Consider the following 14,727-nt stretch of genomic DNA (forward strand, 5'->3'; position numbering starts at 1 on the left):
GGGGAATTAAGAGTAGTTGGGGGGTGGGTGACCCTGGGGGTGGGTCTTTGGGGCAGGGTTGGGGTGAGTGACCCCAAATCAGGAGCAGGGCTGGGAAACCCTGGAGGAGGCTCTGGGGACCTGGGAGCTCCAGTTGGGAGCTGGGGGGGGGGAGTCCCTTGGGGGAGCCCAGGGACTCAGGAAGGGGGTGGGAAGCACTGAAGATTGTGGGGAGGAGGGAGGGACTCCTGGAAAAAAAAAMCTGGAGCTGGTTCCATGTTTTGGCAGGGAGGAAACAGGGGCCTGTCAGGGACTGGGGTTAGGGGGGCTTCAGGGGTCCAATGGGCAAGAGGAAGCCGAGGAAGGTTAGGGATACACTGGGAGAATTGAGAAGGGCTGAGGGAGAGGGGACAAGATGGAGCTGAGAAAGGTTATGGATCCACCTGGAGAATGGGAAGGGCCAAGGAAACTGTGGCCAAAGGGAAGGGAAGCCAAGGAAGGTTTCACATTCACCAGGAGCACTGAGAAGGGCTGAGGGAGATGCAGGCAAAGGGAAGACAAGGAAAGTTACGGATACACGGGGAGAATTGGGAAGGGCCAAGGGAGATGTGGGCAAAGGGAAGATAAGGAAAGTTATGGATCCACTGGGAAAATCGGGAAGGGCYGAGGGGAATGGCGACAAGGGGAAGCTGAAGAAGGTTATGGATCTATCAGGAAAATTGTGAAGAGCCGAGGGAGATGGGGGCAAGGGGAAGCTGAGGAAGGCTACGGATCCAGTGGGAGAGCGGGGAAGGGCTGGGGGCGATATGGGCAAGGGGAAGCTGAGGAAGGTTATGGATCCATCAGGAAAACAGGGAAGGGCCGAGGGCGACGCGGCTCACGGGCGCCGTTCCCGCAGGGAAGCCCACGCTCTACGGCAGCCTCACGCGCCGCGGGCTCAGCGCCGAGGGGCTCCCCGACATCGCCGCCTCCGAGGGCTTCGCCGTTGGCGGCGTCACCAAGGTGCTCAGYGGGGAGGGATGGGACAGGCGGGTCCCCCGGGGCTGGAGCTGGGGAGGACAGAGCCCTTCCGAGCGCCGGTTTGGCTGCCGCTCRTCCCTGGGATCCCTATTCTCTATAGCGGGACCTACTTTAGTTTATTTTGTCTTGGCAGGACGCTCGGCGAACCTGAGAACTCCTTTTGGACAGTTCTCACAGAAATAATTATCCATCCTTTGCATGGCAAGTCATTGAAGGCAAAACTAGCCCTCCAAGAGCGCTGCCTCTGCCCCTTTTCGAGTATATTTACCTAAAAGACATGTTTTAAACCAGAGTGTTTTGCTAGAACTAATAACACTTCTGTTTCTGTTCTGGTTTTGTTCCTCTAGAAAAGCATTCTCATTTCTTGTCCTCACGAAAATGTGTCCACAAAGTTCTTGGCGCCGTACACAACCTTTTGTAGGATTCATCAGAAAAGCGTGAGTGACTTTGCGGGCAGGGAGGGAAGCGGCTGGAAATGACTGGAATTCCACAGTGTGGCTGATGGCTGTGGRCATGTTTAAGTAAATGCCCTTGCAGGATGGTTTCCTACAGAAACCTAGGAAATGGCTAGAATTAGGTGGTGTTTTGAGGGCTTGGAGTGTCCTGTCATCCTGTAAAACCCTTTCCCAAACCTGTCCTCTTCTGCTCACTTAGTTCTTCACTCTTTCTCACATTTTTACTCACTTGAGACTTGCAACAGATCCCATTCTAAAGGAATAAATTGGGTTAAAGGGGGAGAGGAAATACAAGAATCAGCAGTTTCAGGTGTCAGGCTCTTCATCTCTGRCTGATTCAGCTTTACCTTAGACTTATAGTGACTGTTTGCCTTAATATATTGAAGTTATTTGATATTTTTCAATATGACTGTGGCACCGAATTCTGTTCTCAGAGAGTCAGTAGAGGAGCCAAGAATTGAATATGTGAATTGATCTGGGAACTTGAGACAAGGAAAGGCCTGGCTTGTATTAAATTAAAAATAGTGCAAGTAATTTTATTCTTTTTTTCACTTAAAACCAGTGTTATTTTGCTGGATAACTTGCTTAGTGCTGTCCAGCTCGCTGGTGTGGGCTCAAAACCAGTCCTTCTCCTCACTGAGCAGTGTCAGGGAGAGGCTGGCTCTCTTCTGGAGCTTCATTTTGGCCCTGAAGAGGAGTGCACGGCTTGGTTCTGCTGGAAAGTAATCCATGTTTTTGCTGCACACCTCACCCTGCATGGAAAAACTCCAGGAAACTGCACTATGATGCAGTGCATCCACACAGCACATCCGAGTGCAAGCTTCTGGAGATATTTGCTGTGTAAACCTGGCAGAAAATGCTATCAAACCTAAAAACTTMAGTGTCTGTTAATGAAGCTCAGCGCTGTGTAAATCCAGGTGTGTTTTGACACATCTTTCCACGCATTCCAAGGGGAAACGAGGCCACATTTTGGCTTCCTGTCCCTGTGGAAAGCTTGTGGATATGTCACACATCGGTGTGTGCTTTTTTTTCCCTTTGATACCTGCTCAAATGTCCTGCAGCCTTTGATTTATTTTATGTTTTATCTGCTTGCTAAGGAGCATGTTACCATGGAGAGGGTTGGTGGTTGTGAAAAATGACACTGAGGCTTTCTCCTATGATCAAGATAAAAATGATCATTTTTCTTCTTTAAAATAAAAATGATCTTTTTTATTCTAGGACTGCTGTAATGACTTAACAGCTACCTTATACTTAACAATAAATACATAAATAACAAAATAATAAAAAATAATAGGGGAAAAAACTCACAAATATCCGTATTACAGATGTCTCCATCACTCAGGTCTGTTGTCTCACTAGAATATGCCTCTTATTTCACTCAAAGCTGAAATGCTGGTGCCTTCCCGCAGCAAAAATGTCTCGTGTCATGGGAAAGGTGACCTCTTCCTAAGCTCCCTATCTGATCTCTTCCAAAACATTCCCACCTCCCAAGTGTTTATGTGGAGCAGGTGGTTGTTTAATACCTTGGTGTGATGGACTGTGCGAGGAGTCAACCTGCCTGTGTAAAAAGCTAGTTTGAATTGGGCTTTTCAGGAGCTTCAGGCTGTGCCCTTGGCTGTGTGAGCAGCCCCAGTGATGGTGAGTCAGGGTGCTCTCAAACTGGCTGCTTATCTTCATTATAGTGTGGAACAGCCTGGCTCAGGTTTGTAACTCCCAGGATTTTCTGGAAAAATCCATATTTTTGTCTCAGCTGGAATAAACCTGAACGACACGGCCTCTGTGCAGAGGCTTCTGCCTCCCTGCTTTGCAGAGAGGAAGATTTTGTAGATTCTCTGCAGAGCGACAAGCAGAGAATGACAATTTCTCTGGAATAACAATTCCTCTGGRAATTATTATTCAAAGCAGTGGCAACTGCAAGAAAGCCCAGGCTGCTACTTCCAGGTTCCTGTYACCCTGCACTTGTCCGAGCTCTGGCTGCGGATCAGCAGCTTGCTCCTTGARGAGGAATTATGTGGATAATGTTCTTTCCTAAAATTCCTTCCTGTGGGAAGGAATAAACTGAGCAGATTTTTATCTTTATGCTTTCTTGTCCYTTAGAAAAAGCCTGATGCTCAGGAGCCACTTTCCTGGGGGAAAAGAAGGTGGGGGATTCATGAAGGCTTAATTCATATCTCATAAAATGTATGGTTTTTGGAAATTTAATGGAGGGAAGCCAGGAAGTCCTTGCAGAAGGATGGTAACTATAAGGGAAGTACATTATCCCCCAGAAATTGCTTAGCTAGGAATGTGGAAACTCCTGCAGGTGTTTCAGCAAATCCAGCAGTGTTTTTGAGGAGGCTGTGGGGCTGATTGATGAACTTGAGCATACCTCCACAGGAGGAAGCCCYGCTAAGAGCAGAAACGTTTGCACAGAGGCCAAATAAACCTGTCGTGGGTTTTATTTCCCTGCAGGTCACGTGCCTTGATATTTCCAGTGGCGGAGGGCTCGGAGTGTCTACCAGCACGGAYGGCACCATGAAAATCTGGCAGGCTGCAAATGGAGAAATAAGGGTAAGAGCATGTCTGGCTTTGGAGGTTTTGATCAGACTGTCTGCGTGCTGTGAGGCAGGGCAGGCAGTGATGTTTTTTAATKAAAGTCTAATGAAATTTTGACTTTTTGGAGGTTTAAAACTTCCAGCTGTTGGCAAATGCAGTTTCCCTGAGGGAAATGATGTTGAGGAGTCTGTGGAGGAGGCCCAGGGTTAAAACATGAGGAGATGGTTAGGGAGGATGGCTGGAACCTCCTGACCTGCATGGAACAAGCCAGGAGTTTATCCTGTGTGGGGAAGAGGAGAGGAGAATGGCACTTGCCCATGCTGGATTAACCACATCGTGGTGGCCACTGCTTTCCCAGTCAGGGTGTTTCTTTTGGAGCTGGGCCTGACATCTGCTTGCTCATAAGATGCTGAGGATATTTAACCTGCCCTTGGAGAGAGATGTGATGCTCTCTGCCATGTAATTAGTAATTTAGATGGCAAAGTAAGGCCCACACTGTACCTGGTGACACAGTGACTGCCTAGAAGTCACAGACTGGTCCGTTCCAGGTGCTTAAACCCAGGGGATACCCATCCACTTGGCAACACTTAAGTTTTCCAGTGATGCAGCTCAGAACTTGCTTGTTGTGAGGATGATGACCATGGAACTAGCACATAGTTCTTTGTTTTTCCAGAGACTTTTGGAAGGCCATGTGTATGATGTGAATTGTTGCAGGTTTTTCCCATCGGGCCTCGTGGTTCTCAGCGGGGGAATGGATGCCCAGCTAAAGATCTGGTCTGCAGAAGATGCCAGCTGTGTGGTGACCTTCAAGGGCCACAAAGGAGGTATGGAGCTCTTAGCCTTTCAACTGCTTTACCTGCTGTGTATAACAGTTTGCTGGGCTTGCTTTGGAGTCTCTACTGTTCATGCCCAGATCATCTTGTTGACCTTGAGCAGCCCCAAAGCCTCTGTCTTGTCTTTCCTGTTCAGAAAAGCATGTAGTAGTGTATTAGCTGCAAGCTATTTAAGTGAATAACCTCGAAGGAGGGCTTGGAAGGAGCTTGTCCACCTGCCCAGGCTCTTCCCTCTCTCATGAGGTGCTTCTGAAAAGCACTTACAAATGCAAACCCTGTGGCTGTGCAAAACTGAATTCACTGGAAAACCAGGTTTGCACTGAACCTGCTGTTGTCTTAATGTGTATGGCTGCAAAAAATGCAAAGTGCTCTTGACACAGATCTCTCCAGCACAAAGTGACAGGCGGCCTAACRGGGCTTTGGTCAGGACTCAGGCTGGTTCCCCGTGGCCKTGGGCTTGACTTTATCTGCTTTGCSCCACCCCAGTCCAAACTGTGCAGTCAGCACATAGCTGCATTTGGGTTTTGCTTGGGCTTGCTTCAGACTTGTCCTCTCATTTGAACTCGTTGTGCTTAATTACTGCCTATATCTGGAGGATGGTAATTATATCTTCAAACTCTGACTGTTCCTATGAATGCTGCATCATTTTTCAGCTCTAGCCACAGTTGCCCTTAGTGAAATGAAGCAGCTGGGAGACTTTAGCATGTGCTGGGACTGCTCTCTTGCTGTTATGTAGCTGGGTAGTGCGGATGTTACTTGTCCCTGGGGTTTTGCAGAGCTGGAAATGTCGCAGGAATGTTGGGCCAGACTCTTCTCTTCCCAAGGTTAATCAAGGAGGTAGGAGCTCGGTGGCAGCCATGGGAACTGTGGATGTGTGAGATGCTGTTCTCCACCTTGTCACTGCTGCCCTCGCCGCGCTCTGAGTGCATCCTCTGCCTCCTCGCAGGTATTTTGGACACGGCCATCGTGGATCGGGGCAGAAATGTCCTTTCCTGCTCCAGAGACGGCACCGCCCGGCTCTGGGACTGCGGCAAGTCGGCCTGTCTGGGCATCGTCGCCGACTGCGGCGCTGCCCTCAACGGCATCGCCGTGGGCGCTGCTGACAACTCCATCAACCTGGGCACGCCAGAGAACACTCCCAGTAAGAAACTCTCTCTTCATTATTCCTCCTGCTTTGGATTATCCAGCAGGAGTGATCCCAGCCATCTGACTTGGGTGCGAACCTTGATGGGCTCCTGTCCCGCTGGTGTTTGGAGTGTCGCCGCTTATGGAATTCCCTGTTGTCCTCTTTCCAGGTGAACGGGAGGTGGGGACAGAAGGGAAGATCCTGCTGTTGGCCCGCGAGGACAAGAAGCTCCAGGGAGTGGGACTGCAGAGCAGGCAGCCGGTAAGGAGGGCACGAGGGTCTGTGCAGCAGCTCCTCTCTTGGCAGGCCGATATCCAGGTACTCATGTGGAGCAGCGGGCCAGGAAATTGGATTAAAGCCGACCTGGCTAATCTGGGCTCACGTTAAGGCTATTTAAGCACTGACCAGTAGGTGTCATGGTGGGCGCAGGAACTGCAGGTCTGCTCTGCAGAGCTGCTGCTTTGGTCCTTCCGTGCAGCCAGCTGCTGCACACGAGCTCCTGCCGTAAAACAGCTCGCTGTGGTGTTTGGGGAGAGGAAAGATTGGTGGGTGAGGTGGCAAAAGCTCAGCTGGGGAAAGCTTTTGGTCTTTGTAACAGAACCAGCCAGTCACACGGATCCGTCTCCCTCATTTATGGTGTCTGGAGACTCGTGTGAACTCATATTGCCCTGCCTGTCACCATGGGTGCCTCTCTCCTCAGAGGAGACCCAGGGAATTCCTTGATTGTGCCAGCAGTGCTGGCTTGGCAAGAGTGATCCTGGAGCACGAGGGCTTTTAATCCAGCTCTGGATTTGCCAGTCGGTGCCCTGATTCATGGAAATGGCTCTGCTGAGTAATTCTTACTAAATTATTGTCCCTTTCCCTTGGCCTCTGGTGACTCCTTTGTTCTGATCTGTGAGGGATCTGGCATTTATGTTTGTTTCTCTATTCCCAGGTGTTTCTTTTTGTTGGGTCTGATGCGTTTAACTGCTGCACGTTCCTCTCGAGTACCTATCTGCTAGCTGGGACTCAGGATGGGAACATCTATCAGCTGGATATGAGGAACACAAAGTGAGTGCCAGAGGCTGGGAGCATTGGAACTGTGACTCTTTGCTGGGTTTTGGAGAGCCCCTGGGGTGTTGTTGCAGAGTTCTCCCTTAAAGGACTTGTTCTCCCTAAAGGGCTAAAAGATTCTGTGCTGGTTCCAAGTGAATAACTCTTCAGTCGTGACTTGTGGCTGGGGGGCTGTTGGCATAGCCTTACCTCTCATATTATTATTTTTTTTAATGTATGTTTATTTTTAAAGTGTGTAATAGTACACACAGGCCCTTGATCTCCTCCCCTCTATAACATGAGAGTTTCTGTAGGCTCTTACTGTTTGAGCATTGAGCAACTGAGCAGTTGCTGGGGGCAGGAGCCAGGTCTAACTTGGTTTTTACTGTCAAATCTAGTGCTCCAAGGCGAGAGGGATCCAGCTGGTGCTTTTGCACGCTGCCAAATAGGCTTGTGTAAAGCCTGGGAAAAGTCTTTCCTGTTGGATAGGCCTCTGTGTTTTGGTAGGGGCTAATCCTGTCTGTGATTCTGCATGAAACCAGTGCTGACTTGTGTCTGCTCGCAGGGGACAGACTGATCACCAGCTGGGGACTGAGTTCCCACATCTTACGTGTTCTCCTTATGCATCTTTTAGCCCCATATTTGTGATCCTTCTCTCACACATTGGGACCATCTCTGGCTACTGACTGTGATACCTTTCTCTTTTTCCTGCTTTTCCTAGTGCTCCAATCCAGGTCATTCATAGATCCGGGGCACCGGTGCTTTCTCTGCTCCCGTACCAAGATGGATTTATTGCCAGCCAAGGTAACTTTCAAGTAATTTTCTGCTCTTTGTTTCTTGCCCGCTTTGTCATACAAGGTGTGTTTGGCTGTGCAGGCAATTAGAGGGCACAACGGAGTGGCAAAAAAAATAAATGACATCAAGGTTGTATCACCCACATTTTTACATTGATACTCCCCCAAAATAGGGCCTCCAAGGTGCATCCCACCTTCCTGCTGTCTCCCTGGCATCCCCACAGCTTCCCCTTTCCAGGGGCTCCGTAGTCTCTGAACAAGCATCTCCATGTGATTGCTTTAATAATGAGCCCGTGTCTTGTTGTGCTCCTTGACCGCTGCTCCTTCCCTGCTCCTCCGCTTCCGTAGGCGATGGAACCTGCTTCCTCGTCCAGCAAGACCTCGACTACGTCGTCGATCTCACCGAAGCAGACTGCGACCCCGTGTACAAGGTAAGGAATGTGCCCGCTCGGAGGACGTAGGAAAAGCAAGGCTGGATAACAGGCAGCCCACAGGACTGTCGTGTTGACTTGTAAGCTGATTTTTTCCRATTGAAAATCCTGCTATTTTGCATAAACAAATCCTTTTGGCATCTCTGCCCTGTGTAATCTCCCCTGGGCAGGAGTAAAACTGAAGGAGCTGAGTAACTTGATAGTTGGAGCAGATCTGGCAGGGACCAGAATTAATCTGTGCTTAGCCCGTCCTCYGAGTAACAACAGCAGAGACGAGAAAATAGTTTTGTGGTTTTTCAGAAACTCTGAACACGTAGAGACCCATGAGAAGCTGGGGAAAATCAACTCTTGTTTTTAACCAGCACCACAGTGCAGCACCAACACCACCCCCTCAGCCTCGGGGCRAGGCTCATTGTTAAAACTGAACTTCCCACAACAGTGATACACAAGCCAATATTTAAAATATTTGCTCAAATATTTAAAATAAACCCTCTGTTCAGTGCACACTCTACCTGCCTTTGAGAGCACGGTGAAAATYTGAGTTGTCCTTTAAAACTTGCTAATTTTCTGGAAAACTTGTGAACTTTAGGAGATGCTGATATTCTCTGGAGGAGACGAGTGCACGGAGTTTCTGATYTCTGTAGATTTGTCTTAAGGCCCAGGCTTAGTTTGATGCTGCCAGATTGTGATTTATGGAAGTGGGTTATTGTGAGAGGGAAAACTTGAAGACTTGTGGTTTCTCTGGACCCGATTTTCCTTTGAGAAACTGCAAGCCYGTTTCCTTTCCTAGTAATGGCCACAGGACAGGGAATGTGCCTCAATCCACTTTAATTGTCCCCCTTTTTAGGTGGCTGCTTGGGAGAAGCAGATTTACACGTGCTGCCGGGAYGGCGTGGTGAGGAGGTACCAACTCTCCGACCTTTAAAAACTTGGATCCACCGAATATCCAAGAGGAGCAGCAGCAGCCGGATGCTTCCACGCTCYTTTTCCCATACAGCTTGTTTGAGATGTGTGTGTAGAAACATCCACGGGGTCGTAATGACCAGGCTCTGTTTAAAGGTTGAGGGCAGGACTGCTCTTTCTTATTGCAACACAATTTAGATGATAATTATACAGAAAACATAATTTTTCCTTCCCTGGAGTAAGTGGCTCTGGGGCGTCGGGAGCTGTTGTGTTGTTGTGCTTTTCTTTGTTCTGTTTCTCACTGCTSTTTCTGGGGGAAAAAGAGGAAAAATTGATGTTGAGGAGGAGGGGGAGCTGGAGGATAGGGGCCTGCAGTGGAAATAAAGGAATGGCTGTGGGAAGAGCTTGCGGCAGAGAGGGGTGTGTTGTGGAAGAAAAAAAATAATTTTAAATAAAAAATCAATAAAAAAGCAAACTCTGTTAACCCTGAAACAAGGATTGGACTGAACTGGTGTCTGTGACTCCCTGCGTGGCCTGAGGGGGGAGGGGAAGGGTCCCATCTCCCACTAAAACTAATGCTGAGCGTGCTTAGTTAATCAGGGCTTAATGTTAATAGTGGCCTGGGCCTGTTTTTTGKTTGAGGGGTGGGGGTGGTAATTGATTTGTTTTTAGTCCCGGCAGGCCCTTTTTGGCCGTGGCTCCGCTTGGTGCTCTATTTATCACCCCCACTCCCGCGGTTGCATCTTTTGGCCTTTCCTCCTCTTTTTCTCCCCAAAACAAACAGCTTTCCAGAGTCCGGAAGTGCGGGGAGGGGCGGTGAACTACAACTCCCAGCGCGCCCCGCGCGGCGGAAGCGACTCCCGTTACCAGGGAGACGGTGTCCATAGCGACGCGCGGCCGCCATGGGGCAGGACTACTACGCCGTGTTGGAGCTGGGCCGCGGCGCCAGCGACGGCGACATCAAGGAGGCGTGAGGGGAACCGGCACCGGGAGGGGAACCGGGGGGGGRRMMSSSRCMSSGGGGGGCACCGTGAGGCCTCCCGGGCCGCGGGAAGGGGCCCCCATCGCGCTCACTGTCCTGCTGCTTCCCCCTGCGCAGCTACCGGGTGCTGGCGCTGAGGAACCACCCGCTGAAGTGCAAGGAGCCCTGGGCGCCCGAGCGCTTCAGGCAGCTCGCCGAGGCCTACGACGTGCTCAGCGACCGTAAGCGGCCGCCCCGGGACAGCCAGGGTTGGGTGGACCCCCCCCGGCGATGACACCGGTGTCTCCCTGTCCCCCAAGCCCGCAAGAAGGGCGTCTATGACAAGTTCGGCGAGGAGGGCCTCAAAGGCGGCGTCCCGCTGGAGTTCGGCACCGAGAACTCCTGGAGCGACGGCTACGTCTTTCACAACAACCCCTACAAGGTCTTCAAGGATTTCTTTGGGGGCGACAACCCCTTCGCGGGTACGTGGGGGCCCCGAGTTGGGCACGGAGCCCRTGTCGGCTCCTGCTGTCCTCATGGTCTCTGGAGCCGCTGGGATGCGGCCGCTGCTGGATCCAGACTCGGGCTGCACCGAGGCCCGACGTGCTCCCGTGTCCTGGGCAAACGCTGCTCCCAGGAGCTCCCGAACCGGCTGCAAAGGGGTTTTACTTTAGAGGAGCAGCAGAGGCTGGTGGGTTTGTGCCCTGCTCCTTTGAGGCAGGTTTAGGCCCCGATTTACAGTTTGATCCTGGGTGTGTTGGTGCCTTTGGGCCCCAATTCCTCCCCAGGGCTGAGGGCACCCAGTAGGGCTCAGCGGTGACCTCGGGACTTCGCCAAGAACGAGGTCCCTGGGGTGCCCCTGGCTTCCCCCCATTCCCGCTTCCAGAGTTCTTCACCAAGGATGGCTCGGAGCCCAACATGGCCTTCGGGGGGCTGCGCGGGAGGGGCGCGAGGAAGCAGGACCCCCCCATTGAGCGGGAGCTCTACCTGGCGCTCGAGGACCTGTTCTACGGCTGCACCAAGAAGATCAAGATCTCGCGGCGGGTAGGGGGCCACCCCACACCGGCCAGGGGGCTGCGATCACCCCTTCCCCTTCCCACCACCTGCTCCTGGTGGCTCCTTCTCGCTTGGACCCCCCTCCCCGGACCTCCTGCCCACCCCCACGTTCAACCTGCCCCCCAGGTGATGAATGAGGATGGCCAGAGCACCTCGATCCGGGACAAGATCCTGACCATCGACGTGCAGCCGGGCTGGAAGCAGGGCACCCGCATCACCTTCGAGAAGGAGGGAGACCAGGTAAGGCCAAGGCGGGGGTGTGTGTGGGGGGGTCCTCTAATATCCTCTCCTTCTACCGCCCCATTTCCAAGTATCCTTTTTCCATGTTCTTTTTCCCTTTTAGGGTCCAAACATCATCCCAGCCGACATCACCTTCGTGGTGCAYGAGAAGCCGCACCCCCGCTTCAAGAGAGCGGGCGACGACCTCATCTACGTGGCCACCATCCCCCTGGTCAAGGTAGAGCCGGTGTCCTTGTCACCTTGACCGCACGGGAGGCTCCTCGCGCGGCGCCGGGGCCAACGGCGGCTCCCGCAGGCCCTCGTGGGCTGCGCCGTGGCCGTGCGGACGCTGGACGGGCGGCTGCTCAACATCCCCGTCAACGACGTGGTGCAGTAAGTGACGTGGGGGGGGCTCAAAGTGGGGGTGCGTGGGGGCCCCCCCATGCCGCTCAGCACCAACCCTGGCCCCACAGCCCCGCGTACTGCAAGGTGGTGCCCACCGAGGGGATGCCGCTGCCGCAGGCGCCCGCGCGCCGGGGCGACCTCGTCATCCGCTTCGACGTCGTCTTTCCCAAGCAGCTCACGCCCCACAAGAAGAAGCTCTTGAAAATGGCCCTGCTGGGCTAGGGCAGGGAGAGGATGCCCCTGCTCCGCCCCAGGCAATAAAGTTTGTTATCCCGGGGCTTTTTCCAGCTTTCTGGCATCCTCTGCCCCTACACAGGGGCCGCATGGGCGCCCTGGCATGGGTGCCTTGGGAGGTGACATCCGTGCCAGGCGTTCAGGGGCTCCGTGGCAGCTGCTGCGTCCTGAGGTGCTCGGGGCCAGCAGCACCAGGACATCCAATGCCAGGGGTGTCACCGATCCCACAGCACCAACCTGCCYGAGGAGCGGGGCACAGGATGTGCTCCGGCCCTGCTCCCGGTTATCCCGGCCCACAAGAAGCCGCAACCACCCCCAGAGAGGCTTTGGGAAATGCTGGTGCCACCCGGGACAAGGGATGATAAAACCAGTCTGGTTTTATTGAAACACAGCGCTCGTACAAAAATAACTTAGCGGGGTTSATTTTGCTTGTCAAAAATGTACAAAAATAATTTATAGGACAAAAGTGCGTATTTCGGGTACAGCTTCGGAAACACCCCAAATTGGGGCATCTTCCCCAGCTTATTAAAAAGGACKTTAGGGAAATTCCACCCAAATATATCCCCCAAAATCCATCCTCCTCTCACCTCTGGAGGTGGGAAAGCAGCCCGCTGAGCGGCGCCTGCCTGGCGGGCCGTGCGGCTCCCCCGGAGCAGATCCCTTGGTCAAACACTGGGATTTCACTCCCTTTAAATGCACCGGGAAGGCCTGTTTATAAAACACGTGGGAGGGTGGATCCCGCTGCTCTGGGCTCAGCTCTGGCGGATCCAGCATTGGGCGCCCAGGGACCTACTCCTTGGAGAGCCGAGCGGAGAAGATCCGGGCGATCCTTTCGGTTTCCTCCTCCGAGAGTGCAGCCGAGGCCAGAGGCGGCCTGGGACGGGTCAGGCTCCGGTAGGGAATTCCCTCCAGCGCGGCCCCGCTCTATGGAAAGAGAGAAAAACCTTTAAATTTATTATTATTATAAACATTTATATTGTTATTACCCCGGGGTTATATCCCATGTGATTTTAATGCCATCCACATTAAAATAGAGGGAGGCTCCAGCCTTCCGCAGCCTTCCAGGCACCAGGAAGGTTCAGCCCCTGAAGGTCCCGATTTATTGGGATTTTATAAATCTGGGCAATGCAGGAAGGAAATGGAGGATTCGGCTTCCACGTGGCCAGGAGCGGAGCYGGAGCAGCATTAAAGGAGCCCCCGTTACCTCTCCACTATGTTACAAAAACAGTTTCTACTGGACGCAGAGGCTAAATCTATGTGAACTAAGAACCCAAACTGCATTTCTTATACATAAAGTTGGTTCCAACGCAAGTTCCTTCCTAAAAGGGATTTTTTGCCCRGAAAACTCAGCACCAGCAGTGTCTAAAAGCCCATGAACTCCCTCATGTGGAAGAGGAGAAGGGAGGAAGGGAAAATGAGAAGCTGCAAGCAGCGTTGCGCTTGGGGCCTGATGCTGCAGCCCACGGACACCCCTGCAAGGAAGGACCCGTGGATAAGCCTGGAATTGAGGTCAGTTTAGGTCAGTCCTGTCCAAATCTTGCCCTATGTTCAAGTATCTCCCAAGATTCTTCTCAGGGGATCTGTAACCAGCATCTAGAGCGCATGGCTGACAGTGACACCCCTGCGGACCAGGGAACCATGGAGAAACCTCCAAGGATTCACAGCAAAGTAATTTCTATGGGGATTTGCAAAGCAACCGGGCATTCTCCCCRCTCTGGAAACATGTCCACGGGTTGCAGGTGGTCCCCATCACTCCAGAGCTGTTAGATCCTGCCTGTTTTTGTCCTCAGCAGCCTGTTCCCAATGCCCCAAGTGGTCCCAGGGGAGCTCRGTCAGAGCTGGGACCCCAACACGGCACCTCCACAGGGAGCAGGAGCAAAGAGCCCGAACGCCCCTCGGAACGAGCGAAGGAGGCTCCTTTGGTAATAATCTCCACACCCTTGCAGTAAACAAGGGCTTTGGCACGTAAAAAACACCTATAGATGCACAAAAGCACCTGAGAGCCTTCCTATAGAGCCCCAAGGGGTTATATTCTCCAAACAGATTCTCCAAATACTCAGCTAGGGCCTCCGGTCCCCGGCAGGACTATTTGGCTTCCCAGGAGGACAGACCCTCAGCTACAAACTCCTTCGCTCCAACCTGATGCAGGAGGCAGGAATTGGGAAAGATTTCCAGCCTGCGTGTTCAGAATTGGGCCCCGCTCACCTGCAGGGCGCAGGAAGGGCCGGAGGAGAGGCTGAGCACTCGCATGGAGGCCTCCAGCTGCTGYGGCGGCAGGAAGAAGTTGGGAAGGGCAGCGGGAGCGGAGCTGAGCGGAGCCGAGTCAAGGAGCAGCCCTGGGCAGGGGCCTCCCGGGACCTCACGCGTTTTCCTCAATATTTGACCATTTTGTACCCGCGGTTCCTCTGCCTGAGGTGACCCTGGGTTCCCTTATTTGTTGGGTGCTTCGTCCTGCAAAACTGCCCACCCAGCTCCATGAAATTCCCTGTGGATTTGGGATCCATGCAAACAATGASGGGATGTATTTTAAATGCTGAGAGAATTGTATTTTAATGAGGAGGAAACCTGGGAACTTCAGCGGTGCTGCCAATAGGGAGGAAAAATAAATAAATGCAGGAGAAGGTGTTGAAATGACCCGGAATGATTGTCCCACCAGACAGGGAATACTGGCTGTTAATGCAGGGGAGCTCAGCACTGCTATGGGGCTGAATTCCGAATCCATGTTGCAGGGAAGAGCTCCACAC

General features: G+C 52.5%; 3 protein-coding genes across 3 annotated transcripts in view; 2 read left to right on the forward strand and 1 right to left on the reverse strand.

The window, feature by feature from the left end:
* Positions 1–320: 320 nt before the first annotated feature.
* PAAF1 (proteasomal ATPase associated factor 1) lies at positions 321–9,408 on the forward strand. Its single transcript, XM_026041566.1, has 11 exons — positions 321–344; positions 826–981; positions 1,347–1,436; positions 3,906–4,004; positions 4,663–4,813; positions 5,769–5,963; positions 6,118–6,209; positions 6,883–6,998; positions 7,702–7,784; positions 8,123–8,205; positions 9,053–9,408. Exons 1-11 carry the CDS (start codon positions 321–323, stop codon positions 9,128–9,130), a joined length of 1,167 nt encoding a protein of 388 aa, XP_025897351.1. The 3' UTR covers positions 9,131–9,408.
* Positions 9,409–10,010: 602 nt separating this feature from the next.
* DNAJB13 (DnaJ heat shock protein family (Hsp40) member B13) lies at positions 10,011–12,029 on the forward strand. Its single transcript, XM_026041565.1, has 8 exons — positions 10,011–10,078; positions 10,208–10,311; positions 10,390–10,551; positions 10,956–11,113; positions 11,252–11,365; positions 11,469–11,582; positions 11,661–11,737; positions 11,818–12,029. The coding sequence occupies exons 1-8, from the start codon at positions 10,011–10,013 to the stop codon at positions 11,969–11,971; spliced, it is 951 nt and encodes a 316-aa protein (XP_025897350.1). The 3' UTR covers positions 11,972–12,029.
* A 627-nt stretch (positions 12,030–12,656) lies between these two features.
* Positions 12,657–14,727, reverse strand: part of C2CD3 (C2 calcium dependent domain containing 3) — a 34,807-nt gene continuing 32,736 nt past the window's right edge. The window contains exons 31-33 of the mRNA XM_026041564.1: positions 14,189–14,291; positions 12,777–12,907; positions 12,657–12,691 (exon numbers count right to left, since the gene is read on the reverse strand). Of these exons, the coding sequence (XP_025897349.1) occupies positions 12,673–12,691; positions 12,777–12,907; positions 14,189–14,291 (253 nt within the window). The 3' untranslated portion in view covers positions 12,657–12,672. The remainder of the gene's footprint in view (positions 12,692–12,776; positions 12,908–14,188; positions 14,292–14,727) is intronic.

Source organism: Nothoprocta perdicaria, unplaced genomic scaffold (assembly GCF_003342845.1).
Source record: "Nothoprocta perdicaria isolate Ctin4 unplaced genomic scaffold, notPer1 scaffold_288, whole genome shotgun sequence".
NCBI lineage: Eukaryota > Metazoa > Chordata > Aves > Tinamiformes > Tinamidae > Nothoprocta > Nothoprocta perdicaria.